Source organism: Suillus fuscotomentosus (assembly GCF_016647785.1).
Source record: "Suillus fuscotomentosus strain FC203 chromosome Unknown F5891scaffold_16, whole genome shotgun sequence".
NCBI classification, from domain to species: Eukaryota; Fungi; Basidiomycota; class Agaricomycetes; order Boletales; family Suillaceae; genus Suillus; species Suillus fuscotomentosus.
Window position 1 is genome coordinate 742,049 of NW_024539528.1, and position 24,464 is coordinate 766,512.

Sequence of the window (24,464 nt, forward strand, 5' to 3'; positions counted from 1 at the left end):
GTGACTGGGTAGCTGTACGTGGCGTCTACAGCATCGCGCCCAAAAATATTATAAGGATGCCAGAATCAGGACGGAGGACGTTTTATTCGATACCTCTCTCGCTACGCAATCCGCGATCATGCAGCGGATTTATTGGTTGACCCGTGTGCGACAGCAGTGCCCAGTGATTTCTGCGCGAGGACTTATTCCGTCGCGAATTGGACGTGTCAAGATTAGAAACCTCGATGTTCGATTCCATTCTACGCACTCGCGACAAATGCCACAGGCAGACAATAATTCTTCCTCCCCACCAGGCGGAAGTGGTACTTGGAGCAAAGTGGATCCTTCGCTAGTCGTTGACATTGCGCTAAAGACCCTGATAGGGCTGGGCGTCAGTAAGTGCACTCTCAGTCGATCCGCACACCGATCAACTTCTTCTAGTTTTTATCGGGGGAAATTTATATGTGTTTTGGTACAAACATAGCGTCCTTTCAAAGGTGAGGATAAGCGATGAATTATACAGGCAAACGTATCTGATGTGGTCTTACAAGATTGAAGCAGCATTCAACAAAACATGGGATGATGCAGCCCTAGTGCAATTAATCAAGCAGGAGCTATCGCGGTTTGACCTTCTGACACCTGACCTGGAACATGCTAGCTTGCAGAGCTTGGCGGCAAAGCTCTCCGAAGTACATCCGCGGCGACAGGAACAAGACTTCGTCGATTCCATTGTGAAGGGAGAGATGGCAGGTTCCTATTTTCTCCTTGTCGGACCGAAGGTGAGATACTCGTGTCATTACCTCACGCGCTAGCGTGGTCTGACAGTAACTTTTATGATTCAGGGGGCGGGAAAGTCTGGAATGGTATTCGATGCAATGCTGAATATACGTAACAAAGGGGCAGTATTTCTTGAGGCCCATCCCGACCTTGAGGTGTTTCGTTTGCGCCTAGGAAATGCTTTAAACTATGAATTTAGCGAGGATATGCAGGCGGGACTGTTCCAGAGACCGGACCCTCGATCCGGTATGACATCATCTATTGACGCTTTAGGTGTTACAACTAATATCAGTTCACAGGCGGTCCCGCGATGGATATTGAACGCGGTGCGTGTTCAAAGAGGCTACAAGTCTGCATTGCAATTTAACCTGGCAGTGCAGCACTAGATAAGCTATATGAAGTTGCTATGCGAAATGGACGTCGTCGTCCGCTCGTTCTCGTCATCACCAAAATTCAGAATTTTCAAAACGATGACCAAGGCCGAAATCTTCTTTTACAGATCCAACAGTACGCTGAACGTTGGGCCATAAGAGGTAGCGTGCTCATGACACATACTTCAGCAATCTTTCTCAACTTTATTGAGGCATTGTCACTGTTGTATTCACCACGTAAAGCTACCTGTCTCTTTGCGCAGCATTATCTGATGAACATTTTAGGGATGATGTATGGCCGTATACTTTATTGCGTGAGTCGCAAGAACAACAACTCGCAATCCCACTACTGACCTTTTGGCAGGCAAAGCAGCAACTTTGATGGAAGTCAGTTATGCAGTTGCGTAATAACATGCACATGCTTACTTTAGTAATTGTGTAGGTGCGCTCTGTCCAAGATCTGGACTGGGAAATGTCAAAGCGTACTCTATTGTGCAGACGGCCAGACGCTGAAAATGTAAACAGTGTCGTGCACGTTGTGGGAGGACGTCAATCCTACCTCAATAAGGTGTCCAGGGCCGAAGAGATGCTGCAAGCTGCGGAGGACCTCCTGCGCTCGGAGAAGGCGTGGCTTGAGAACTGCCTCGGGCTGATACCAGATTGCGACAATGATGGAGAAGTTGTCGTTCAGGTATGTTTGGCGATCATGATAGTTGCAGAACTTTGAAGATCAATCTCTACAGCAAAAATGGAGCCTGCACTGCTGGACTTTACTCCGAGAGTTCGTACGTCTATACAGAGTCAACCAGAGGGAATCGGGGGACTCTTGGGATCCTCTAAAACTCCCCGTTATCCCAGCGGTATGCTATTTGATTTGTTTTCTGAGAACCATGCTTCATATGGTTGACACATTTACAGTGGCGATGTCAGCAAATCATGACACGGCCCGATTATTTGGACGGTAAGATGAATTTCACTAAGCTCGCTTACCCGGTCTCAAGTTTCTCAATTTAGAGCTTGATAGATTGGACGTGGTTTATATCGACGTTAGTGCCACAGTATCGTGATGGACCTTTCTGACATCATACACGTACATCTTAGATGAATTCAAACGTGCAGCCCGACTCAATGCTAGTCCTCCGCGCCGCTTTAGACATCGTTGAGAAGGAGGGCTTCGATGAGCTCCTAGAAGATGTCCGCTGCAGAATAAAGGAGATAGAGAATCTACGGCGATGAAGGGTTCCTTGGAACAGGGCATACACATATTGACTGGATTCGATCTGTCATAAAACAGGAAAAGGAAAGACCAGCTAGTAGTGGTTTTTTATCTTTATGGTGATTTCTGTACACCCTGCATCTTCAAGAAAATTTCAGGGCGAATATGGCATCACTAATTATTATAGCCCTACTCAATAACGATTTTATTTGGCCATTTTATTTCATGACAGTTCGTGCAAAAGCTTCCGAATTAAAATGCAAATAAAATGAACAAGCAACACGTTCGACACGCACATAGCGGCACTTGAAATCAGCTAAGTGAGGCGCAGGGGTTCCGATTGTGCTCATCGGCGCAGGCGTCGTTGAAACACGTTCACGCCACCATGACAGATAGTTCCCCGCACGCTATAACGTCTCTCGAAGCACTTGCCATCATCTTGTCATCATGCTTACGAAATAAAATCGTTATCGAGTAGGGCTTATAATAACTCATTGTCCACGCCCACTACTACTGTCAATGTGCCACCGTAATTAACCGTGGGTGAATTCGGCCGGGCTTACAACTCATCCATCGAAGTCTTGGTACTTCTATTCTATATGCAGGGTGGCATCGATTGTGGCCAAGGAGCAGCTCGGAGACTAGATGGTTAATATCAATCATTGTTTTGAAGTAGGTTGCATAGCCAGATACACTAGTACCACTATGACTGATCAGTAATTTTCATCAGTTTTGATGGGAAATTAGAAATTTCCAATTGTGGATGCACATGAACTTGCCATGAAGTGCCTGGATCATGTGGATGAGCAATGAATGAGCGATCGATACTAACACTACAGCCGCTGTCTTTGTGCGGAAATTGTCACCAACGGTCGACGTCCAACCTTTATATATCATGATGAATCTTTGCTGCTGCACGCTTTTTCGCCCCCTCCTTCATTCATTCTCTTCAAATCATGGCTAGTTTGCCAACAGTATACGGTGCTGTTCTTCTAGGTGGATTTATTGCTTCTGTGTATGTAACACTCAGCCTGACTCGCCCTACGGATTCTGACTGATATGTGGATCACGCCAACAGATTATCTGGGGTCATAACGGCACAGACAGTTACTTACATCAAGCAATACCCCAATGACACAAGCATTACAAAATCGATTGTGAGTATTGCTTCTTAGTCTGTTCTAGAGTGTCCACGCTGACTGTTTGTATTCCGACACGGGACAGGTTGCTGTAATTTGGTTTGTTTCGTCGCTTTTCCGCTCCTCGCAAAATGTTCAATAGAGCATCTTGTTCAGGATATTAGACTCCATTCACACCGGTCTCGTGTGTACAACATCATGGATTTTCATGGTACAGTGGTTCGGTGATGACAGCAAAATAGACTACATACCTGTGTCTGTGTTTTGTGTGCTTATCGGCCCGTTTCACGTCTGATTTTTTTTTTGCTCGTCATTCAGTCCATTAGCAATATCCGTTGCGCTGACAGTGAGTTTCATATTTCGTTAAGCGTCATTATGATCTCACAGAACCAGGCTTTTCTTACTTTGATTGTGCACTGGTGCGCTGCTGTTGTCCTGTATAAATCCTGTATACAAACACCATTTCAGGTTCTTTGCGCATCGAATTCACAAGCGTAAGCTTCACCTCATACTATGGGACCTTGTCGCTTACCTAGTGAGCTTCAGTGACCCATAACGATTGGCGGATCAGTGGTCCTATTGTAAGCCTCACCCTTCGATGTTTAGAATGACATGGCTGATTGCGCCGCAGATTGTATTCGCTTTCTTGCGATTGGGTAAGTCAACCTGAGGCTTTTGTGTGCTCTTGCTCACTAGGCTATACCACCAAGTTGCTGCACTTGGTGAGTTACCTTACATGCGGACCCGAATTCATTGCTTGATGCCTTTGCGTACTAGTCAGCACCGTTGAGATGTGAGTTCTTTCGCCGTACTCCTTTACATAGAACGAAACTGAGTAATATTCAGGATCGAACTGAAGACGATGACTGCATTCAGACACAAGGTTGAAGTAAGTTCTCGTCTTTTGTACTCTGGGGCTTTCGATAATCTCTGTATTCTCCCTACTAGTGGGTGTTTACCATGGGTCTCATATTATCATGTGTGGTGGACGTCCTCGTCACTGCAGGTCTGTGCTTCACGCTGCGCAGAAATCGTTCGTATTCCAAGTGGGTCGCATCATATTAGGCGGCCTGGATGCGAAGCTTACATGCCTGGGTAGCATGAACCGTGTAATCAACACCATTGTCTTGTATACATTGGAGAACAATGCGCTCACGAGGTGCGCGAAGCTCAATTTGTCCATGATTGTATATTCATGTATTGTTTATTATGCATAGTGTCGCCATCATTATCTCGATGATATGCGTAAGTGAAGTCATCCACTGTGATGTGCCTGTCTCCCATTTGACACTGAATCATGGTAGTGGGTGACCATGGACAACCTCATCTTCCTTGGGGTTCATTTTGTGCTCAGCAAACGTGGGTGTTTTACGGTCCATCTGTTTTCTGTCGCTGAAAACGTTTTTCAAAATTCAGTTTACGCTAACTCTTTGCTAGCAACGTGAGCAGCGCGGCGCAGTTGAGAACGAAGTTTGACTGTGTTTTCTAGCTTAAATTCTCGCAAACAACTTCAGGAAGAACGCTCGCGTGGACTGGGAGTCCTTTCGAACGAGCTTCCGGTTGCTTTTCCCAACAGGTACCAATCCAAGTATTCGGTAAGTTTCTTTCTTATAACTGCACAACTGCACGCTAACAAGACAAAGAAACGTTTAGATCCTGGAAACAAGGTGATGTGTCATAGCTGTCGTGAACTCTAGGTATGACTAACTTATTCTCAGTTGGAAATCAACGTAGAAGCGGACTATCGAGTATGAAGGAGCCGATGACTTTGCGAAAGGAAGTCCGCACATCCCTTCGGAAACTCCACCCTCAACAGCTGAACCGAATCACGTCCCGTCCGAAATAATTTAGTGACTATCTCACCACCGCTTCCTCCTCGTGAATGCTACAGCGAGATCTCCTTAACTTATCTTCTCCTTACCTCTTGGTCGATATCCGATTCTCTTCCATCCACACGACAAGCAAATCACTTCATTGTACACGTCTCCTCTGTGTTTTTGTGCATATTAATAGACATTTATCTTCTATGCGCATACGGTTGGTCCAGTTGGACCACGACTGGGGGGACTACATTTCGGCACTGTGCAGAGATCAGGGGTATGGTGTTGTGTGGTGAGGTGTAACGATTAACGTACTAAAGGTCCCTTGGCCCTTGGGGATACTTTGAGTTCTTTGATCGGCGGTTCGAGACCGGGATTACATAAAGTAATTTCGAGGAGTTGCTCTGCAAATTGGCAATATGTTATGCGGTAACTGAAATGACACAAGTACTTAAGTTACATGCAGGGCAGCGTTTGAAGAATGTATCGAACATCCAAGCGAATGCGAGTCCTCGGAGCCGGACTATGTAGTGGTGTATGAACCTGAATCAAAATTTGGTGAATCAAAAGCAAATTTTCATGTTTTACCACCGTGCCTCTTCACCTCAACGTTAACGCTGCTGTCCGAGGAGTGGCATCAACTTGCGTTTTGGACTTTGACTTGTTTATTTTGAAAACCAACCGTATCGGCGTCTCCCACAAACCAACGTTCTGTTGCTATACTTTATGAAACGTTAGGTCGAACTCACCGTTGCCAGTGAGTGCCGAACCTATCGGGAAATTTTGATCAACGTAACATAATAAAAGAAGAGTGTTCTTTTTGGAATAGCTCAAGGAACGTGATATAAGCCGCTGATAGGCGAAGACTGGCGTGGCCTCGACACTGGTGGCCTGCCCTCTCGGTGCTGAGGGATGCGAGCCTGTCAACTTGAAGTGAGTATGAAGAGATTTTCTAACAGTCGGGTTGCGAAGCTTTGCTTGTCAAAATCCTGCTCAAGCTCGACTAAATTGATGCAATGACGGCATGTTAATTAGTGGGCGCCTTATTTTTGAGACATGGATCATAACATCTTGTCAGAGCAATCTGAACCTGGAACAAAAAAACACGGCAGTTACGTAAATGTCCGCAAAAGGGCAATACGTTAGAATTCATGTCCCCTCATTCGTTCTCGCTGGGGCCTACGATGCCGTTGAATAGTATTGCCTCTGGAATACTGGGACCTCATGACTACATTAAACCCTCTTAAAACCCATTCTCTTCGCCTGTGTTCAACCTCAGTTCGTTTTTCCTCCCGCTCGCTATTTCTTCATACTTTGTGCCCTCTTTTATCCTTTTCGTATTTCGATTCTTCTTCTTACACACAGACTTCCTGTGCAATATGGTTAGCGTGCCTGCGACATATGGCGCCCTCCTTCTCGGCGGTTTCTTGGCCTCTGCGTAAGTTTTAACTTAATCCCGTCTGTCCACTAGTCCTGATGGGTTTCTCGCTACATGCTAGACTTTCGGGGATCGTTACAGTACAATCATTCGTTTACTTTAAGTTATACCCCACAGATCTACCCTGGAGGAAGGCCATCGTGAGTGGCACATAGTGATCTGTTGCTTCGCTGAACCTTTGACGACTGGTGTTTTTCGGACAGGTTGCTGTGATATGGTCAGTACCTTCAGTGAACATGACTCTCAAGCACTAACACTAAGTTACCGCATGTTCAGGACATTGGATAGTGTTCATACTGCATTGGTTTGTGCATCGATATGGATTTATCTGATACAGAACTTTGGCGATACATCGAAGATAAATGATATACCTAAGTACGTCCTTTCTTATCACAATTGTCTGTTCTCTGTTTGACCACGTTGTGCAGCACCGTGGCGGTGCGTAAATTCGATCCAAGTCTACACACGCTCTGATTTTAGTCTTGTGTCAGATGACAATAGCACTGACTGTGAGTCTCAGACACTTGTCATTCTCAAACACGATCAAAGTTTCTGACTAATTTTGCAGGCAATATTGACGTTCATTGTCCACTGGTGAGTCTTTGGTGATACATGTTCAGAAATTAAGATTAAACCGTGCAGCTTTTTTGCCCATCGCATACATAAACGTAAGCTCTCCGATTGATCGTTATATTAAACGCATACCACGTTCCGTTCCAGTGAGCCATTGTGATTGGCGCATCACCGCTCCTCTTGTAGGTCTTGTCCTGTTCAAATTGGATGAATGCTGAACGCCCTTTGTTGAAGTTGGTCTTCGCATTTTTGCGGTTATGTGAGTCACCTCGTTCTTCTTCAGGCCTCTTGAAATTAAGGGTTATTTTTAGGTTCTGCCTCTGGTAGGTCAGCGTTATTGACCACGATACGATGTGCTAATCTATTTTTGTCGCTGTAGTAACGACGGCTGAAATGTAAGTGGATGATATGTGGTGCTACACAACAATCATAACGTTGCATAGGATTCATCTGAAGACCTTCACAGAGTTCAAGCGGGAATTCCGAGTAAGTGCCACGTTTTGTATCACAGTGCCATGTAACATTGTGGGAATGTAGTGGGTTTTCACGTTGGGTCTTGCACTGTCATCTCTCGTCGACGTTCTTATTGCGGTGTTCCTTTGTCACTCGTTGCGAGCTAACCGCAAAGCTTCTTCGAGGTGAGTTCACGCTCCGTGCACATTCGCGAAGGCTTACACGAACAGTATGGACTATGTCATAAATTCCGTCATCTTGTATACATTGGAGAACAATTCCCTCACCAGGTAATGCTGAAGCTTGGTCAATTCGAGATTATCAGTTGCTCACTATTTGTACCAGTGCCGCAACCGTCGTCTCCATGATTTGCGTGAGACTGATGGTCATTCGTTTCCTGTTGTATCTCTAATCGATGTTGACCCTACAGTGGCTTGTAATGCCTACCAACCTCATTTTCATGGGACTGCATTTCGTCATCAGTAAATGTGCGTCGGTTATTCTAATGAAATGACGATTACTGACCCACATTTTGACCTGTAGTGTATGCGAACTCCCTGTTGGCTACGTACGTATACTATAAACTTTTCGTTTATATGCATATCCGATATTCACTTTGGTCAGATTGAACGCTCGGAAGCAACTCCGGCAAGAGCGAGCCCAGAGGGGCTTGTCAGCAGAACTCCCTTTGGCGTTCCCGGGCTTGGCGCCGTCAAATCGCTTCCACTCAAACCACCATAACTCCGTGAGTGACCAGAAAAGAAATTATTGGTCTAGCTCATTCTTGCTGCAGTCGCGGGTGGATCCTATTGGAACCAAGGTCCAATTTTTCACCTTTGCCATAAGGTTTATCTGACTTTTACTGCAGCTGGAAATCAACGTCGAGAAGACCGTGGAGTATGAGGTAGATGTAGACATCGTGACGAGTCACTCTCCATCTCCTTCGACGATCTCTCCGAAAGCTTTCTGCCACCCATCTGAAGCGATCTCACAAATGGCTTAGTTCGCAACCTCCTGGACCCCTTTTCATCCTATTGTCGTGTCGTAAATCTTCTTTTATATATGTCCATCTCTGGCTGTCAATCATTTTTACACCTGTCTTTATCGAAGAGCTGTACTACCTTCCTTGCTATGTAGCATCACACATCGTCCCATATCTAATGTTATCTCTGCGTTGTCTGTTGGCTGCATTGAATTATGTGAAAGTCTTAGCGACGTTCAGCAAATCATGCACTTCAAGCCAAATTACTCAGGCTTGCTAAATTTAGTGTCAGTACTGGAATGCTGTTTTCCCAAGTGTTTTCCGGCATTGAAGATTACGCGTCCCCTGTCGCCGAGCGACCCACAGCTAACCTGTCCTACGTGCACAAGTTCTTTCCAAACCGCCATCATGTCTTCATCCATTGCTTTCCCCTCTAGGTAAGTCCCTCCGCGCTCGGCAGAATGGTGTCTTACATCACTATTTTCAAGTTTCGGATATGTAGCAGCTGGACTGGTATCCACTGCTTGGGTTCTTGGCTGGCAGGCACTAGTTGTAGGCGGCCACAGAAAAAAATCCGGAATCAAGTACCCTCAATGTACGTGCTGTTGCTACTGAGTAATGCTGGAATGCTCAACAAGGGTGCTTTGCAGTGTATGCCGAGAAAGCAGAAGCTGATGCTTCTAAAGAAGCCCTCCTCTTTAACTGTGCCCAACGTAAATCATCATTCACCGAATACGTGGTCCCGTTCATACTCACGATGATTCTTAGGCGCCCACCAAAACACGATTGAGCACATGCCTATTATTATTGTGACGTGAGAGTTGTGCTGAATCCCTGCATATCTTCTCTCATCTGCGGCTGGTTTAGCACTTTGACAACTTCGATGAGACACCCAGTCTTGGCCGGATATGCATGTGGTTTATGGGCACTGTCCCGTGTTCTGTATACTCTAGGGTACACCACTGGAGATCCAGTCAAAGTACGTGAGACTTGATCCTTTTTGGAATCACCTGCTCATGATGTCCGTCACGGTGTAGCGTAATACACGCGGTGGCATACTTGGCGAACTTCCTCTTTTTGGTATGTGCTTTTTAAATAGTATCACACCGGGTGTTGATGTAGCGACCGTGTCCACTAGTACTTTTGCTGGGCTCCACCTACACGGCGTTTGATCTCCTACGTTCTGCTTGAAACATTCCCGTTGCAAGATTCAACACATCTGATGTGACGGGAGAAATATGTACATGGCTCGATAAATATGTGCAGAACGTTGGACAATGATGATCAAAATTATAATTTGACACGGAGAATGAAATTAGCTTGAGCCAAGATAAGATTACCATCAACGTACAACCGATCCACATCCCTTTTAGAGTTCCAACGAACCTGGGCGATCGACTGCGAATCGTTTGTTTCATGCTCCACTAACTCAGTTCACACTCTGCAGTCTGCCTGCAGGTATGAATGCTAATCTCGCCACCGTGACAATCGATGTCGTGCGTACCCACTCGTTCTCTCCTTGTCAAAACCTCTGATACGACGCTAGCCCAGATCCTCGACAGACACAGCGCCAAAGAGGTTCCCACCGCAATTCTTCACTCGATACTTTTCCATAGGCTGTTCGGCACTGTGAAGCCTCAGACATTCGAGGTCCTTGATGTCACCATGGTGAGTTTCCTAGGTTTCACACCGCTCGACTAGGAGCACCAAGTCGTCATTATGCCTCAGCCAGGTGTTTCGGATCCTGAGATGGAGCAACTCGTGACTGAGAAAGTGGATATCTTTTGGAAAGGCATCGAGAGTGGCGCAAACAAACGTGGCCAAGTGAGTTTTTCTTTCTTGTCTATCGTGTATAGAAGTTGAGTCCCTGTTGATCTCATTCTTCATTCAGATCATAGTAACATTTTCGGAGAAAAAGGCAAAGAAGTCCTGGTTTCAGGTGTACGTCGGGGAGGAGGAAGTGCCATGGGAACAATGGTGTTTTTCTTTGGTGGTTCTCGTTGGACGGAGCGGCTGACGTGTGTACGACAGGATTGTGAATGTCGAGATACGACAACCCAAATCAGAAGGTGAGGATTTCTCCGTCTGACGCAATTTTGTCGTGACATTATCGATTACAGACCGGCAAGAGTTTAATGCAAATATTGCGTCGACGCTTTTGAAAGCTTTGAACGTGATGCTGACCCATACTTCGTCGGAGCGCGGGCGCACGGCCGTTCCTCTCATCACGAACGCGACAGGGATATCTCCTTTTCCAATCAAGATTGTAGTTAAAGTTGGTGGGGCTGAGCTTGGGTAGTGTGTATAGCTTCCGTGTTGTGCAGAAAGATATTGCAGATGCGATAAGCACAAGATGTATGTTTCAAGACTTTGTATTGATTATTTGTTCGATTTACTGGCGCTACTTATCTCTGGCGTTCGTCGTGGCTACAACATGTATGAGGAGGCACTACACTTCTAGAATTGGCATCATCACACAAGGGCTGGATGCGGTGACTTACTCCCCAGGCTGTGTACTGTCTCGACGAGCATCGACAATCTTGTCAGTCGTCATGCCCGTCCGCTTGAGCATTGTAGCATACGGAGCTAGCTCTTGGATTGTCATGATTGAAAACGAGAAATAACAATGATCATTTGACGAGCGCAAGCCTAAATCTACATGGCACAAAACAGAACGAGGGATGATGAGAAAACCGAGTGTTGAAACCCGATACAGTCTGCAGTGCTCAGCAGTTGAAGCTGGAGTGCCGAGAATAAGCGCATAGCATGGGGGAAGAGCATCAGAAACAAGGAAAAATCACAGTCTGCACTACTCAGGAGTTGAAGTTGGCGTGTTTGGTATCATGCACAATACGAGCGCATAAGTATGGGGAAAACGCATCGAAAAACAGGAAACTTGGTCCATATCTAGGACGGTTACCAATATCGGGATAAGTCAATCTGAACCACTTACTCTGCAAGCGTACATGATACTTAGGACGGGCACGGTTTTCGGGCTTGTACAACTCATTCAAAACACGCATTTGTGAACAGTTCTTCAACGCGCTGGGCAATCCTCTTTGAGCATTCTTCTCCTGATACCCCTCGTAGTTGCTTCTTGATGTCTCCATACGTAAACGCACGTAGAGCTTCGAACTTGGTGAAAACCGCGACCACGGAAACTGAAGATCTATCATTTAGTCTGAGGCTCTGAGCACAGCAAGTGACAATAAAGTTGCAAGCTCACCATGCCCAGTGTCGCACTCCAAGAAGAACTTCTCTTCCGACCGCTGGAATGTTTGACTTGAGTCGTCCATTGGAATACAATACCTGATGGCAATCAGCAAGCGCGGAACATCAGAAGGAAGTTGCTTACCAGATAACATGGATTCGCTCCTCTAATTTTGTTGTGTGTACATTGCAAGACAAATCTTTGCATGTTCTCAAATTCTTCTTCAGAGCCCGCTTCGAAACCGCACGAGTCATGAAAGACAAAATCGGGATTGCTCTTGAACACCATCTCATTTGTGATGTCGTGATTTCCGCGCTGAGTGTCCGTCAGCGCAAGTATGCCCACAAGGCAAATGATGCACACACCTTGATCGAGGATCTCACGATGGCAGCATCGATCTACCCACAATTGATCAGCGATAGATACATGCATGACATAGATCATCATCCGCACCTTCTTCCTTTGGAATTGTATATTTCTGGGTCGTCCGTGGTGTTGCAGACCTTCTGAAGAATGGTCGTTTTGCCTGCGTTTGCTCTCACTGCGATCAGAACTCGAAAGCGACCAATCGCCCTTCGGAGGTCCTGGGCATCGATGGTTGCCATTGGGAAATCTTGGTGTGCGTCCTGAGAGGTGATTTGGTTTATCGTGAAACCTTTCCTGTGAGAACGAGGTCGTGGCGAGATATGGCAGTGAACGAACAGAAAGCAAGAGTTCCTGTGGCTTATGACACAACAGCTACACACGGCGTCTATCTCTTATTTATCTCCCTGCATCAGACCACTCGATTATAGACACGGAGTTGCAATTGTTCGATCGTTCGTACGATAAAGCACAAGGATTACACAACAAATGACGTCGAACAATGAAAACGTTGACAGAAATCTGCACTATAACGAATGATCAGAATACGATGGAAACGACAGAATTTCACTCTTCCCTACCCGTCTATACAGCCTAACTTGAAAAGGCAGCGATACCAAAAATGTCTGTAGATGGAGGTGAACTCGATCTTCCAAGGTCTTCCAGATTATTGATCCTTAAAACATCTCGAGAGCACACAAAATGTGAGACGCCCGCTAGAATGGGTGACATCCTGCGATGCTCGACAGGGTCTGCGTGACGTCTGGAGTTCCCTCGGGAAGATGGTGGTTCTACGTATGAACTGAGCAACGGAGCAGTATGTGCTTTGCGTGTTGGCTGAACTTAAACGTCGACCACGCTCATTGGTAATGAGGAAAAGGGCGATGTAGCGGGCCGCGGGAGCTTGTGTATTCATGGATAGTTCGGGGCAAGTTTGGTACACGTCCGCGGAGGAGTCCGACTGTCCATCATACTTTATAAATTGGCGCATATATTGTCAAGCATCAAAAAAGACGTACCGACCAACATACACGTAGATTCGGAGGGCTAGCGTGCGTCTTACTGGATTACGACAGAATCCGCCCCAAGAACCCTCGAATACTCACTCGTGAGCACAATAAACAAACTTTCGCGTAGCCTTAAGAGTCGCAGTGGCATCCGGTTCTGTGCACCACCATTGAAGTGGGCCTCCTTCGACTCTTCCCGCCCTGGTGCCTACTGTGATGAGTGATGTTGTTCAGGCTGGCTCCTCCTCGGTTCATAGCAAGATCCCTGATATCTTTCGGCGGTATTGAGATCATATAGCGTCAACGGTGGTGATGTAAGTGATGAAGTACATAACCCTGCGCCTGGAACATACAAAATAGCATGCTTTGGCAAAAAACACAGTGAGTATGAGGACTCGCGGTGCGAGCCAAGACTCACTAGTTTAAAAGACATGCGTGACTGTATGTCTTGGATCTAGCTACTTCGAAAAATGTCCACAGGATTGTGTCCATATAATAGCCTTCTGTGAGTAGTGAGTTCGCTGTAACGTCTGAAAAGGAAGAAATTGTAGGTGCTGAATTGAAATGGAGAGAAGCGCCGCAGTTCAAATGTGCCTGGATGCTCATTAAGATGGTCATTTGGTGAGTTAGACGTCCATCCTATAAGGCATCGAATGTGTGACGTTATTGCCAGCGATAAGGCTAGCTCTTTTTCGCGAATTTCATCAGCAGTATGACAATCTTGTGGATTAGTGTTAAGTATGTTGTGTTGAACATGTTTTGCTGCTTGAAGGAGTGCACATCAGGACCATAGGTATACCCGCAATTCAATTGAGGCAGTATACACTGTGCTGCTACATATCACGGCCTGTAATGTGAGCATTAGTATCCAAGTACCACGATCTTCATATTTTCATATCCATTCGTTCAGATTTCCGGCCTGTATCAATTCGATTATCTTATCAATTGTAATATGGACAACTTCGCCTATAATATGTACTAGACTAGTAAGCTTTAAGTGGTCTGACTGAGACCAATTTCGTTATAATAGCGAGAAAACCAGCACGATCATTCTAAGGAATCAGTAAGGAATGTTGACAAAAGAATGATGGGTCAGCAGGGATTAATATAGGTGCGCTCAGCGCTGTCGCTTATTAGGTACCAAGAACGCACATCATGAACTTGTGCTATTGGTGGTGCTGTTCATGTATGGAACGCACACATTCGGATCGTGGAACGCTGCAGGGTCCTGGGTCAAGAACCCGAGTTTTAACCCCTCAAGGTAAGACCTACATAGACGGCCGTCAGATCTTTCGTAAATCACCCTAGGATACGCTTGACTAACCATTGCCTTGCAAGTGCACTCCCATTGGTGAGGGGTGATATCTCGGTTTTGAAGTTCCAGTACTGAAGTATTCACCTTTGAGTAAACATCTTGATCAAATGCAATGGGACACGTACAATCCATCCGGCACCTTTACTATAGGCCAACTTCTGTGCGTCAGCCCATTTGTAGAGGAACTCGTTTGTGGCATTAAACTCCGTCGAAAGTCCCCACTCTCCGAACCAGAGTGGAGAGTCGCCGACCGCTGCGTCAGCCTGGATACGTGAAAGATCTTTACCAAAGTGAGTGCATCATTGGCGAACTGACGAAGAAGACGCACTACAGATACTGATCAAGTAAGACGTTGGGTCAGCAGCCGCAACTCCCTATAAATTTGTTAATGCGAAGCAATAGGCTACGTGCACGCGACATACACCAAACCTGTAAAGAGACAATTAAGAAACCATGAGAATTTGATGTAATCAACTGCGTGCTCACGAGTAATACAAATGGTTGTCGTAAGCTTGGGGACCAATCGCCACGTCAGCTGGATTAGAGGGATTATCGTACTGCCAGTTCACATCCATGAAACTAGCCATGCCATCATCAATGTATCCTAGCAAGGACCTGTGGTGAACTCACTTGGTCACCAATGAAGTACGAGACCGCTTGAAGGGTGAGGCTTCGAATATGGTCTGTAAACCGGAAGCTACTCCAATCGCTAGTAAAATTGGAACGGCTTCTGAAAGTGCCGCTCGCACCTCCACTGGGAATATGGTTGCTGAAGATGTCGCACTTAGTGCAGCAGTGAAGTTGTTCGAGACTGACAGTGGTACCGATAGCGACAAACTGGATGACGGTGCAGATATTCCGAGTGTGAGCTCAACTGCGCGGATTACCTGGACAAAGTTTCTTTGGACTGTACGAAGGTTCAGAAACCATGATGGTACAAATAAAAGAATGATGAATGACACATACAGGTGCCATAGTTGGGTGTTTGAGTCGCGTTCATAATGGGTTCATTGATTGCCTCGATCGCAAAGACACTTCCAAAATCAGGGTCCAGGTGAGAAAGCGCAGTCATGACCGCTGTCCACACCAGTGCACGGTGGTAGTTGTATGGAGTCTGTATGTAAGGATTTGTAATTGTTGCTTTACAAGCTGCGAAATGGCTCACGTAGAATTGAACATCGGAAGTGCAACTGATAAAAATCAATCTCAGTACAGAACAGATAGGAAACAAATGGGAACTTACTTTCCAGTGAACATTTGCCCAGGCGTTTGAACCCCGGGTAATGCATGATGATCCAGGATCGCTTGGATCCCAGCATCTTTCAGCCAGCCCAAGCCCCGACGCTACACGCTCGAGTTTAACAGAATTAAAATATAGGAGAAACCTTTTCTAACCAAATACTTGAGACCGCCCCGAGGGTATGATTCGTGGGACCTATCGACTAAGGCCTCCACAATCCAATATCCCAGCTATGAATGAACGCGATGCATAACGCATGAAAGGAAAAGCAGATCAAATAGTCCAACGTTAGTTTGGCCAAATTCGCAGTAATCTTGGAATCGACGCACAGGAACCCTGACGGTGTTAATACCGGCCGCCTTCAGCGTATTGACGTTGTCCTGCGTAAACCACGTGTCCCAGTGTTGAGCAAATGTAGTATCAACGGTGTCTGGATACGCCTTTGCAAATGACCTATTTTATCATAGAATAATTGAATATCACATGCGAACAGTGCAGAACTGGAACGTACGACTCAGTCGCAATGCATGTCCAACAATCATCAGCGCATGACTGTCCACCCATATCCAACCACTCTAAAGAAACTTGTTCAGTGAACGCGTATTTGCCAAGTTCGTTGGTTTATCACCTTGAGGAAGCATCCATGGCTCTAGGACTAACCTGCGCTACCACTTGAGTTAAACAGTCAGTCGGAGGCAGAGTAGCGCTTACCATGAACCCAAATTAACGCCATAAATGTGTGTTGGTTGCCCATCCCACGCACGGGCAACAAGCGCACTCGAGAGCACCAAACCTGCCAGGATATGTCTCATTGTACAACTATTAGTCCGGGTGATAAAACAACCAACTTCAAAACAAATCTTAATCTATATCTGGTCTAGGCGTGACAGCCTGACAGGCCGGAGCAATTGGAAGCGAATAGTCATTGATTGCTCTGAGAAAATAACTCTCAAGTACCTCGTTGTATATCTCGCCGCCATGAGGAGATGGAAACCATCCCGACCTGCGCGTTAAATGTTCTTGATGCCTCGTAGACGTGCGATAGTGACATTGAAACCAACTCTGAGTTGGGGGTAGCATAGTATAGTGTTACTCGATCATCAATGCATCACGGGTCGTGTGATCGCAAGGAGGCGAGCAGCCACAGCTGCCCGACCCTCGATTGCCGCCCGATCTAAATCACGTGACTTCTAGCAGTTTGCATCAATATAATAAATTATCAAGTCTACCTTCAGTCCAAACTGAAAGCTTGCATTCATGCTCAGACGCGATGGCTGCGGCTTTCTCGACACACACATTAAAAACTGGTCGTTGCGTCTCCTCTCTCATTCTACACCACCAACGTGATACACCTACAAGATGAAGTTTGCTGCAATTCGATGTGCGCTTTTTGTAGTAGCAGTTGTCGGGTCACCCACTCCTCCGCCAAATGCTCATTCTGATATGGGTCGCACACAACACATTCTTCTCAACCCCAGATCAAATGCTGCCAACTTCTCCAAAGTGTTTGATCCAAGGACTGTGTGGGAACAGCTGGGTTTTGTATATCGGTATGTCTGGAATTCTTTCTTTCACTATATTCATCAGCCTGACGCCAACTAGTAAGTACAGTGCTACCATGGGAGCCTACCAACGGAACACTGGGTCTCCCCACCCTCTGAGTAGTCGCTTCGACTTTCACTCAGCTGCAAAGCGGAATGGAAACGTATCCCTTTTCAACTACAATGCAGACCTCTGGTACGGCGAGATCGACGTGGGCACGCCCCCAAAAACATTTACAAGTTCGTTTGATTTACTCTGCAATGTGATACGTATGACACCGACATTCTCAAGTGGTGTTCGATACTGGCAGCTCAGACCTATGTAAGTCTCAGACATATATTTCTTTATCTTCGTACTGACAGTAATGTTCGCGTAGTCCTTCCATCTACCGAATGCAGTGTTAGTTGTGCTGGCCATACACAGTACGACCCTGCTGCATCTTCGTCTGCTAAAGATTCTGGCCAACCGTTCGTGCTGATGTACGGCGCTGGGGAGACAGCGGGCGAGGAGTACGTCGATGACGTTTTCGTCGGGGGCTACCAAGTTGGTTACCACAGGTGTTCATTTCCTTTCTACTAATCTGGTTTGTCAGGCCAAGGATCAGACCGTCGGCGCCGCATGGATGTATTCGCCAGAGTTCAGCAAGGACGGGTCTTTCCCCCCTGACGGTCTCTCCGGTCTGGCATTCCGCGAAATATCAGAGTTCGAGGGATCTCCACTGTTCCAAACGCTGGACGAAAGTGGAAAACTGCCACAAAGCGTCTTTGGGTTCAAGCTCTCTACTACTCCAGGAGACAGCGAAATGGTCATCGGAGGAACAAATACTGATCTCTACCACTCCGACACACTCACTTATGTTGCTGTGACGGATAGAGGCTACTGGCAGGTAGAGATGGATGTCATTTCGAGGTTGGGACAAGAGGTCATTGAGTCGCAAGCCGCTACTGCCATCATTGATACCGGGACCACTTTCGTCATCACCTCTTATTCAATCGCACAAAGTTACTACGCAAACATATCTGGAGCTACGGCCCACACGGAGGGCGCGGATACATACTGGACAAGTAAGCATCTTATTTCTTCCACGATTTCCAATTTGATCGACACCTGCATCTGCACAGTTCCATGCGATACCATCAATTCCACCGTACCTACATTCACGTTCGGCAGACGTGCCTTCAAAGTCTCCGCGCAGACGTACAACCTCGGGCCAGACGTTCTTTCCAGCGACTGCTTAGCAGGGATTGCTGCGTCTTCAGAAATGGGTGCGTACAGCCTGTGGCATCTTGGACAAGACGATGTTGCTCATACTTACTGTAGATTTCACGATCATCGGCGATGTTTTTCTTCAGAACGTTTATTCGGTGTTTGATTACGCAAACACGAGGGTAGGATTTGCAGAACTTGTTTGATGTAACTCGTGGATGCATTGATTAATACCCAAGGTGCATGTATACCTCTTTGTACTACGAACTTTGACTGTTGTACGTAGCCAAAATGGGCCGTGATATCTTGTTACCTGTATTTCATGCTCTGCAGAGCCCAATAATCGTGAAAAACAGCTATATAGTGAAACACCATGTGTGTCATTTATTCTCGAGTCTATCATGTAATCTGCGTGGCTGAAAAGTTGTGTAAAACGCGCTAGTTGAGTCATATTGCCCATCAATTCACCTTACCTCTCTAGTGCTACTTACCCTACGGCGGAAGATATCTCAATGCCGGAGTAAACTAGCTATAATGCAATGATTATACTTGAAAAACTCGGACTTTGGCGTTATTCTACAAGGGTGCTTGTGTTATTGTATGTAATACTTGGTTGATATGCTATACGATGGCAGTGCAAACTTTATGTGATCAGACGTGGAGTATGTTGCGAGTATCAATAACTTTAAGTGCTTCTAGCAAGGTCAGTCCAGTCAGCAGGAAACTGCAGCGTCCAAGAAAAGTCGCCCTCCGTCACCCTCAAACGAACAAAAGGTGCAGACACCTACATCTCAACATCCTGATCTGGATCCAGACTCTGCATTTTGACGTCTTCTCCATTGGTAGGCACTGTTTCACCATGATCAGATTCCACCGCAGAAGGCCACCTCACCCTCCCCATCATCCCTTCTACCGCGCCCCGATACATGGCATTATACACCTCCTGCTTTGCCACTCGGTGTGGCTTATTTGCGCGCTTAAATATCTCTGTGCTGGTCTGTCAGCACTGAACTACGTAAAAGAAAGGAAACATACCAAGGAATCTTTCACCGACCCAGAGGCGAAGCGGGGCGTTGCCTAATGAGCCATCGCTACCGTCCATATCTCTCTCTTTCTCCTTTCCTTTACCTCCACCTTTCACACCATCTACATCCTTCTGCTTCGCGCCCATCCCAGCACCCAGCGTCTCGCATACTGCCAACGTCTCCATCGCATGCGCAGGTGCTGTATGCAAATACTGTGCACCCACTTGCGCGAGGAGCAACGCGCGAGATGGTTTTCGCCTGCTAAGGTCGACAGAGACAGCGCAGATTTTAGGTGTGATCTGTGCCAAGAATCAATTTGTAAGTAAAAGTCAGTTATTGAGATTTTTGGCGTGAAATAAAGAAGCGACGCACTTGGCACCAACAATCTCCCCTCTTGCACCCACCACAGCTGCCTGCACCACCTTCCCAACTGCTTCAAGCGTCCCTCCCATTCCATGACACCGCTGAATCGCAGACCTAGCCAATGCATGCGTCTCAGCATCCAACCAGTCGCTTTTCTCAGTACTAGCGTCTTCATTCACATCAGGGTTCAAGTTCTCGTCGTGAGCCTGAGCACGTAGTCCGATGCGTAATAGTGCTTCCCCAGCGCATGCAGCAGCGCCTACATAACCAGCACCTGCATTGTGTTCGTCATCTACGGATTTGGCGACGCGATAGCATACGCCTGCACGTTCGGTATCTCCGAGTGCATGCGCGAGGTGTGCGGCGTGGAGGGTGATGCGGGCGCTATATGAGTGGAAGAGGTCGTGTGTGTGGGTTAGGGTAAGTAATGCGTTTAGGTGTGTTTCTGCAGCGTCGAATTCGGAGCGTTGGATCGATATCTATGTTTTAGGATAAGACAATGGATACAAGATTGTGGTATGTAATCAAACGTACCGCGACGAGCTCGCATAAAAGATCGGCTGTGAGTCTTACTGTGCGCTGCATAATTTCGTCTCCGTCTGCTAGGGAAGCCCAGAGGGGCACTGAAGATGGACGAGTGTCAGTATCAATGCAATAGTGATTACCGGCACGACCAAAATACAACATACGTTCGATGTCCTCTCTTGCAGTATTGAGAGTGTTGATTGCTGCTTCGGCCCAGAGCCTTCGCTTTGGGTTTCTGCCCACTGGATCCCGTTTTGCAGTGGCGCTGACGAGGAACGTGAGCGGGAGAAGTATCAGTGGGTGGGTGGTATGGACCACCAGGGGAGGGTGGGGTGGGAGAGCGATCTATACAAGTTGCATAGTTAGGACCCATGGGGAGAGAAACGCAAACGCGAGACGGCAAGCATACCTGGATGATACCATCCTTGAACCCCTCGAGTGCTCCACTATCAACAATTTCGTGGAGCGCGACGAGCCTTTGTTCGGCTGCACGAACGTTTCCAGAGAAAGTAAAAAATATGGTAGCGGATATGAGTGTATGGATAACCAGAGAAGCATGAGCAGGATCCGATTGCGTGTTTTCCTCCTCTTGATTTGGTTCCACATTTGACTGGTCGGAGGTAATGCGTACTTGAGAATATTCGCGAGACAAAGCATTAACGTCGTGAGCAGTTATAGAATTCCAACGGGGAAGTGCGTCATCAGGTTTGTTATTTTTCATCGCATTGATATGACCCTCGTCATTCTTAACTTTGCCGTTCTTGTCGAACATCAGACCAAGCACGGCTTCTGCGGTATCGAGTGCAGCCCCAACTTGGGCCCATGCACTTGCACGAAGAAGGACGCGTAACCTGATGACATGAGCGAGGGCAATAATTTGAGAGTGGTGGTTTTTGCGTGCGAGAGTTATGAGAGTATCTATGGCAGTGAGCGTTGCTTGGAGGGCGGGGGCCCCTAGTGGTGCAGGGCTGGTATTAGCAGCAGTATTAGTTGAAGGGGGCAGTGTAATGATCTGGGTGATTAATGCTAGGTGTGCATCATATACGGTGCCTGGAGGATCCGAGGGTACAAATGATGCGATGAGGCGTCTGAGGATAGCACGTGCAAATTTTGGTGATGTGGAAGAGGAAGGAAAAGTGAATGCAAAACGAGCATGGAGGAGTGTTAGGTGGTGACGAAGCGGCCGAAGCGAAGGGTGCTGAATTGAAATGGTTGAGTCAATTGTCTATGTCAAAAATAAGGAGAGACTGACTTTTTGTGCGATGAGAAGACCTTTGCCGAGTGCTTTCTCGGCCTGTTGTATAACACTTGTCAGCATGTGCAAGCAGCGAAAAACCTTGTAGTACCTCTGAATGAATACCTACAGCCCAGTCACATCCTCCCTCCTGCGAGCAAAAGCCACTCTCCATGACTCTCATGCCGACTTCGGCCAGACTTGTCCAAGCACGACATTCTATATCAGGGGCGAGGGCAGGCAGTGCTAAGCAGTGTCTTAATGAGCGCAGTGAGAGAAAGAGTGAAAAACCAAAGTCTGGATGAGTAGGAGGAAGGGCCAGAAGTCCTGGAAGTGCAAGGAGTAGGATTGCTGGAGGCAGCGGGCGGAGTGCTGGAGTCGGGTATAATTTTGGAGAGTATGGAGGTGGAGTGAGTGACGAGGATCTAGGTGTCGGCGAGGCTGATATGGGGAGAGTGCGCTGACGTTTTAGCGGACGTGTCGAGTCGTACATTGAGGAGAGACGTGATGCATCCGTCACGCGTTTAATGAAATGTGACATGTCGCGCATGTGCACTGTGGCGTGGTACTTCGGAACATAACTCCACAACGTTATTCGTCTGCGGCAAAACGTACGTGACTTTAGGATTCTATCCGACATAGCCCAAGATCTGATACGAGAAAACGTGTTAAATACTGTACGGTAACGTTTATGCCATATTTTTCTGGAACGGTAATTGAGTAAGTATGTACTACTAGTGCAGGTTGGCTATGTTGGACTATTCAAGTTTTAGCGGGTAAGTTGTATTTTTAATCTTCGCTAAGTACTCCTCTTTATATAAACAATCTGTCAATCCACCGTGTTTTCCTCCTTTATTTTTTACTCCACACCATCCTAATTCGCGCTCCCTGCCACATACTAATCGCTTCCCCAGCCACATCCGTCGACCCTCCTCTCTCACCTCTCACGCCCGGTCGTCTTATTCACTCGCCCCTTCTACCAGGCCAATCATTGGAGACATGCAGTTTCCTCTTGAGCCCCCCACCCCTCTCTTCGCCGCTGATGAATCTTCTTCCGCTCCACCATCTCCCCGCGCAGACAGCACCACCCTCTCAAAGGACGTCTCCCTTTCTGTCAATTATCTACCTAACAAGTTTGCTTCTGGCTTGCTCTCTCCCACTCCTCGCAGACGTAGACCAGGGAAGGCCAATGATGACCATCCCGCCATGCACAAGAGAGGCGGCGGTAGGGAGGCCTTCAAGAGTGGTGAGGCACGCATGCCCGCAGAAGGCGATGAAGACTATGACGGCGTCACCGGTGGTTGGTTCGGTGGCAAAGAAGGTGGTCACACCCGTCCTCACATGCACTGGAACAGGTTCAAATGGGCACTCTTCATTGCCAATCTTGCAGTCAGTACCTTTTCCTTTCCATACTTTCCATTTCCTGATCTCTTGCAGTTATCCATATACGGCCTTGCGGGTCTAATTTTCTGTCTCCTTACATGGTTTGACGTCTTCGAACACGCAGACATCATTCGCGTAGGCAACCGAACAGAACTCGTTTTCTCCACAGCCGCTGCCGTCCTTGCCTCACTTACTTCCATAATCGGATGGGCTGGCATCCTCCTCAATAACCGCTCTTTCCTAGCAGTTTACACTTTCACTCTCTGGCTTTGCTTTGCCCTCCTCGTCACCCCCGGCTACATGACCTACAAACAACGTACATTCAACCTCGAAGGCAAGCTAAATTCCCAGTGGTCCCGCGATCTCGGTGCAGCCGGCCGTCTCAGGATCCAAAACAAGCTCCATTGCTGTGGATATTACTCCCCCTTCGTCGAAGCTACTGTCTCCCAAAGCTGTTACGCCCGCTCCAGTCCTCCCGGGGTGCAAAGAGGCATACGTCAACTTTGAGAAACACGCCTTGGACTTCTGGTACACTATCGCTTTCTCCCTGGTGCCGCTCCAGCTCGTAATCATGCTCGCTGGTCTCTTGTGCTCAAACCACATAACCTACCGCTTCGGTAAAGGCATGATGCCCAAGGCCTATAGGCTCAGCATGGCAAGTATGGCTGTCATTATGGATAATTATGCCAAGTGGGTTATTTCCTATCTATCCCCGCATGTATGTATTAATACTCCCACCACAGCCAACTGGCGGAACAATACGGCACCGAAATCGCATCCGATATCTTAGCGCGGTCTCGGCACCTTGATTCTGTGACATACGCCTCCGGCGTTGCGAACGGGACAGGCACAACATATGCACTTTCTCAAGGCAGGTACGATTCACTGGCGGTGAAGTCGCCCTACACCGAGAGAATATGAATGAGCGAGTGACGATAGATGGACTAGTTTTCTTGCAAAATTTCTTGCGTTGATACACGTGCTCTGATACACTGTTTCAAGTTCTTACTTTCCTATTAACCCTGACGGCTTTAATCATGCAGCTGCCGAGTGCCGGCTGCACGTTCTTGACTTACCGGTTTCGCTCACTTCTGCTATGCCTCGTACGCGATCGTTCCGGTGTACTGACGTACATGCAGCTATTCAATTTCAATAGCTACTTCCATTCTTTACATATGATTAACAAATATACCGCGTATTTCTCGTGTTTGAGGATGTGTAGCACGAGTCGACCCAACCAGTCGTTTCAACAAGTGGTCATTTAAATTTGCGACGTTCCTACAAGTACACGGTCAAGGCCAC

At 47.0% G+C, this 24,464-nt stretch overlaps 10 protein-coding genes across 10 annotated transcripts; 7 read left to right on the forward strand and 3 right to left on the reverse strand.

Moving 5' to 3' along the window:
• Nucleotides 1–118: 118 nt before the first annotated feature.
• On the forward strand, nucleotides 119–2,816 carry F5891DRAFT_1215387 (uncharacterized protein; the record flags this gene model as incomplete). Its single annotated transcript, XM_041369300.1, has 14 exons — nucleotides 119–374; nucleotides 421–476; nucleotides 531–758; nucleotides 822–1,002; nucleotides 1,056–1,082; nucleotides 1,137–1,289; nucleotides 1,340–1,364; nucleotides 1,413–1,441; nucleotides 1,492–1,514; nucleotides 1,570–1,818; nucleotides 1,871–1,987; nucleotides 2,046–2,088; nucleotides 2,142–2,173; nucleotides 2,229–2,816. 14 exons carry the CDS (start codon nucleotides 119–121, stop codon nucleotides 2,361–2,363), a joined length of 1,554 nt encoding a protein of 517 aa, XP_041228304.1. The 3' UTR covers nucleotides 2,364–2,816.
• A 483-nt stretch (nucleotides 2,817–3,299) lies between these two features.
• Nucleotides 3,300–5,333, forward strand: F5891DRAFT_1186374 (uncharacterized protein; the record flags this gene model as incomplete). Its single annotated transcript, XM_041366685.1, has 20 exons — nucleotides 3,300–3,358; nucleotides 3,422–3,500; nucleotides 3,568–3,581; nucleotides 3,639–3,737; nucleotides 3,801–3,828; nucleotides 3,876–3,901; nucleotides 3,951–3,976; nucleotides 4,029–4,063; nucleotides 4,114–4,138; nucleotides 4,193–4,204; nucleotides 4,260–4,275; nucleotides 4,329–4,371; nucleotides 4,431–4,528; nucleotides 4,582–4,641; nucleotides 4,700–4,727; nucleotides 4,787–4,841; nucleotides 4,899–4,923; nucleotides 4,972–5,077; nucleotides 5,126–5,149; nucleotides 5,217–5,333. The coding sequence occupies 20 exons, from the start codon at nucleotides 3,300–3,302 to the stop codon at nucleotides 5,331–5,333; spliced, it is 975 nt and encodes a 324-aa protein (XP_041228305.1).
• Nucleotides 5,334–6,417: 1,084 nt separating this feature from the next.
• F5891DRAFT_1023190 (uncharacterized protein) lies at nucleotides 6,418–8,977 on the forward strand. Its single transcript, XM_041361270.1, has 21 exons — nucleotides 6,418–6,740; nucleotides 6,802–6,880; nucleotides 6,944–6,957; nucleotides 7,017–7,115; nucleotides 7,169–7,178; nucleotides 7,232–7,249; nucleotides 7,309–7,334; nucleotides 7,383–7,408; nucleotides 7,461–7,495; nucleotides 7,548–7,572; nucleotides 7,625–7,636; nucleotides 7,693–7,708; nucleotides 7,757–7,799; nucleotides 7,851–7,951; nucleotides 7,997–8,056; nucleotides 8,112–8,139; nucleotides 8,197–8,254; nucleotides 8,310–8,334; nucleotides 8,391–8,511; nucleotides 8,560–8,586; nucleotides 8,635–8,977. Exons 1-21 carry the CDS (start codon nucleotides 6,682–6,684, stop codon nucleotides 8,767–8,769), a joined length of 1,017 nt encoding a protein of 338 aa, XP_041228306.1. The 5' UTR covers nucleotides 6,418–6,681; the 3' UTR covers nucleotides 8,770–8,977.
• An 87-nt stretch (nucleotides 8,978–9,064) lies between these two features.
• On the forward strand, nucleotides 9,065–10,056 carry F5891DRAFT_1143277 (uncharacterized protein). Its single transcript, XM_041364950.1, has 7 exons — nucleotides 9,065–9,185; nucleotides 9,237–9,343; nucleotides 9,399–9,461; nucleotides 9,517–9,562; nucleotides 9,616–9,727; nucleotides 9,786–9,828; nucleotides 9,887–10,056. The coding sequence occupies exons 1-7, from the start codon at nucleotides 9,157–9,159 to the stop codon at nucleotides 9,937–9,939; spliced, it is 453 nt and encodes a 150-aa protein (XP_041228307.1). The 5' UTR covers nucleotides 9,065–9,156; the 3' UTR covers nucleotides 9,940–10,056.
• Nucleotides 10,057–10,086: 30 nt separating this feature from the next.
• On the forward strand, nucleotides 10,087–11,322 carry F5891DRAFT_150515 (autophagy-related protein). The gene is made up of 6 exons (XM_041370684.1): nucleotides 10,087–10,244; nucleotides 10,300–10,416; nucleotides 10,477–10,572; nucleotides 10,640–10,725; nucleotides 10,780–10,817; nucleotides 10,869–11,322. The coding sequence occupies exons 1-6, from the start codon at nucleotides 10,209–10,211 to the stop codon at nucleotides 11,045–11,047; spliced, it is 552 nt and encodes a 183-aa protein (XP_041228308.1). The 5' UTR covers nucleotides 10,087–10,208; the 3' UTR covers nucleotides 11,048–11,322.
• On the reverse strand, nucleotides 11,154–12,564 carry F5891DRAFT_978615 (uncharacterized protein; the record flags this gene model as incomplete). Its single annotated transcript, XM_041376801.1, has 7 exons — nucleotides 11,154–11,175; nucleotides 11,250–11,403; nucleotides 11,702–11,917; nucleotides 11,975–12,057; nucleotides 12,104–12,192; nucleotides 12,325–12,357; nucleotides 12,463–12,564. The coding sequence occupies 7 exons, from the start codon at nucleotides 12,562–12,564 to the stop codon at nucleotides 11,154–11,156; spliced, it is 699 nt and encodes a 232-aa protein (XP_041228309.1).
• A 1,679-nt stretch (nucleotides 12,565–14,243) lies between these two features.
• F5891DRAFT_1023203 (glycoside hydrolase family 5 protein) lies at nucleotides 14,244–17,024 on the reverse strand. Its single transcript, XM_041361271.1, has 15 exons — nucleotides 16,596–17,024; nucleotides 16,513–16,544; nucleotides 16,396–16,459; nucleotides 16,214–16,337; nucleotides 16,040–16,114; nucleotides 15,888–15,988; nucleotides 15,810–15,834; nucleotides 15,611–15,758; nucleotides 15,275–15,551; nucleotides 15,131–15,223; nucleotides 15,067–15,073; nucleotides 14,973–15,018; nucleotides 14,770–14,924; nucleotides 14,654–14,715; nucleotides 14,244–14,597 (listed from the first exon to the last, which is right to left on the reverse strand). The coding sequence occupies exons 1-15, from the start codon at nucleotides 16,694–16,696 to the stop codon at nucleotides 14,483–14,485; spliced, it is 1,425 nt and encodes a 474-aa protein (XP_041228310.1). The 5' UTR covers nucleotides 16,697–17,024; the 3' UTR covers nucleotides 14,244–14,482.
• Nucleotides 17,025–17,125: 101 nt separating this feature from the next.
• F5891DRAFT_1023212 (acid protease) lies at nucleotides 17,126–19,029 on the forward strand. The gene is made up of 7 exons (XM_041361272.1): nucleotides 17,126–17,434; nucleotides 17,487–17,665; nucleotides 17,718–17,747; nucleotides 17,803–17,969; nucleotides 18,019–18,490; nucleotides 18,548–18,691; nucleotides 18,747–19,029. Exons 1-7 carry the CDS (start codon nucleotides 17,244–17,246, stop codon nucleotides 18,836–18,838), a joined length of 1,275 nt encoding a protein of 424 aa, XP_041228311.1. The 5' UTR covers nucleotides 17,126–17,243; the 3' UTR covers nucleotides 18,839–19,029.
• A 123-nt stretch (nucleotides 19,030–19,152) lies between these two features.
• Nucleotides 19,153–22,320, reverse strand: F5891DRAFT_1215571 (uncharacterized protein; the record flags this gene model as incomplete). The annotated part of the gene is made up of 9 exons (XM_041369301.1): nucleotides 19,153–19,619; nucleotides 19,668–19,956; nucleotides 20,041–20,499; nucleotides 20,555–20,643; nucleotides 20,710–20,890; nucleotides 20,955–21,743; nucleotides 21,798–21,839; nucleotides 21,892–22,025; nucleotides 22,071–22,320. 9 exons carry the CDS (start codon nucleotides 22,318–22,320, stop codon nucleotides 19,417–19,419), a joined length of 2,436 nt encoding a protein of 811 aa, XP_041228312.1. The 3' UTR covers nucleotides 19,153–19,416.
• A 458-nt stretch (nucleotides 22,321–22,778) lies between these two features.
• F5891DRAFT_1186380 (uncharacterized protein) lies at nucleotides 22,779–24,083 on the forward strand (the record flags this gene model as incomplete). The annotated part of the gene is made up of 4 exons (XM_041366686.1): nucleotides 22,779–23,168; nucleotides 23,217–23,512; nucleotides 23,562–23,852; nucleotides 23,906–24,083. 4 exons carry the CDS (start codon nucleotides 22,779–22,781, stop codon nucleotides 24,081–24,083), a joined length of 1,155 nt encoding a protein of 384 aa, XP_041228313.1.
• Between the last annotated feature and the right edge of the window lie 381 nt (nucleotides 24,084–24,464).

Coding starts and splice junctions, on each gene's coding strand:
- F5891DRAFT_150515 (XM_041370684.1), top strand. CDS start 10,209: ATGAATGCTAATCTCGCCACCGTGACAATCGATGTC. Junction 10,573..10,639: donor GCGCAAACAAACGTGGCCAA/GTGAGTTTTTCT, acceptor TTCTTCATTCAG/ATCATAGTAACATTTTCGGA. Junction 10,726..10,779: donor GAAGTGCCATGGGAACAATG/GTGTTTTTCTTT, acceptor TGTGTACGACAG/GATTGTGAATGTCGAGATAC.
- F5891DRAFT_1023203 (XM_041361271.1), bottom strand. CDS start 16,696: ATGAGACATATCCTGGCAGGTTTGGTGCTCTCGAGTGCGCTTGTTGCC. Junction 16,545..16,595: donor GGCGTTAATTTGGGTTCATG/GTAAGCGCTACT, acceptor GTGGTAGCGCAG/GTTAGTCCTAGAGCCATGGA. Junction 15,759..15,809: donor CTTCCGATGTTCAATTCTAC/GTGAGCCATTTC, acceptor CCTTACATACAG/ACTCCATACAACTACCACCG.
- F5891DRAFT_1023190 (XM_041361270.1), top strand. CDS start 6,682: ATGGTTAGCGTGCCTGCGACATATGGCGCCCTCCTTCTCGGCGGTTTC. Junction 7,496..7,547: donor GGCGCATCACCGCTCCTCTT/GTAGGTCTTGTC, acceptor CCTTTGTTGAAG/TTGGTCTTCGCATTTTTGCG. Junction 7,800..7,850: donor AGTTCAAGCGGGAATTCCGA/GTAAGTGCCACG, acceptor GTGGGAATGTAG/TGGGTTTTCACGTTGGGTCT.
- F5891DRAFT_1143277 (XM_041364950.1), top strand. CDS start 9,157: ATGTCTTCATCCATTGCTTTCCCCTCTAG. Junction 9,344..9,398: donor CGGAATCAAGTACCCTCAAT/GTACGTGCTGTT, acceptor GGTGCTTTGCAG/TGTATGCCGAGAAAGCAGAA. Junction 9,462..9,516: donor CCTCTTTAACTGTGCCCAAC/GTAAATCATCAT, acceptor GATGATTCTTAG/GCGCCCACCAAAACACGATT.
- F5891DRAFT_1023212 (XM_041361272.1), top strand. CDS start 17,244: ATGAAGTTTGCTGCAATTCGATGTGCGCTTTTTGTAGTAGCAGTTGTC. Junction 17,435..17,486: donor CAGCTGGGTTTTGTATATCG/GTATGTCTGGAA, acceptor GACGCCAACTAG/TAAGTACAGTGCTACCATGG. Junction 18,491..18,547: donor CGCGGATACATACTGGACAA/GTAAGCATCTTA, acceptor GCATCTGCACAG/TTCCATGCGATACCATCAAT.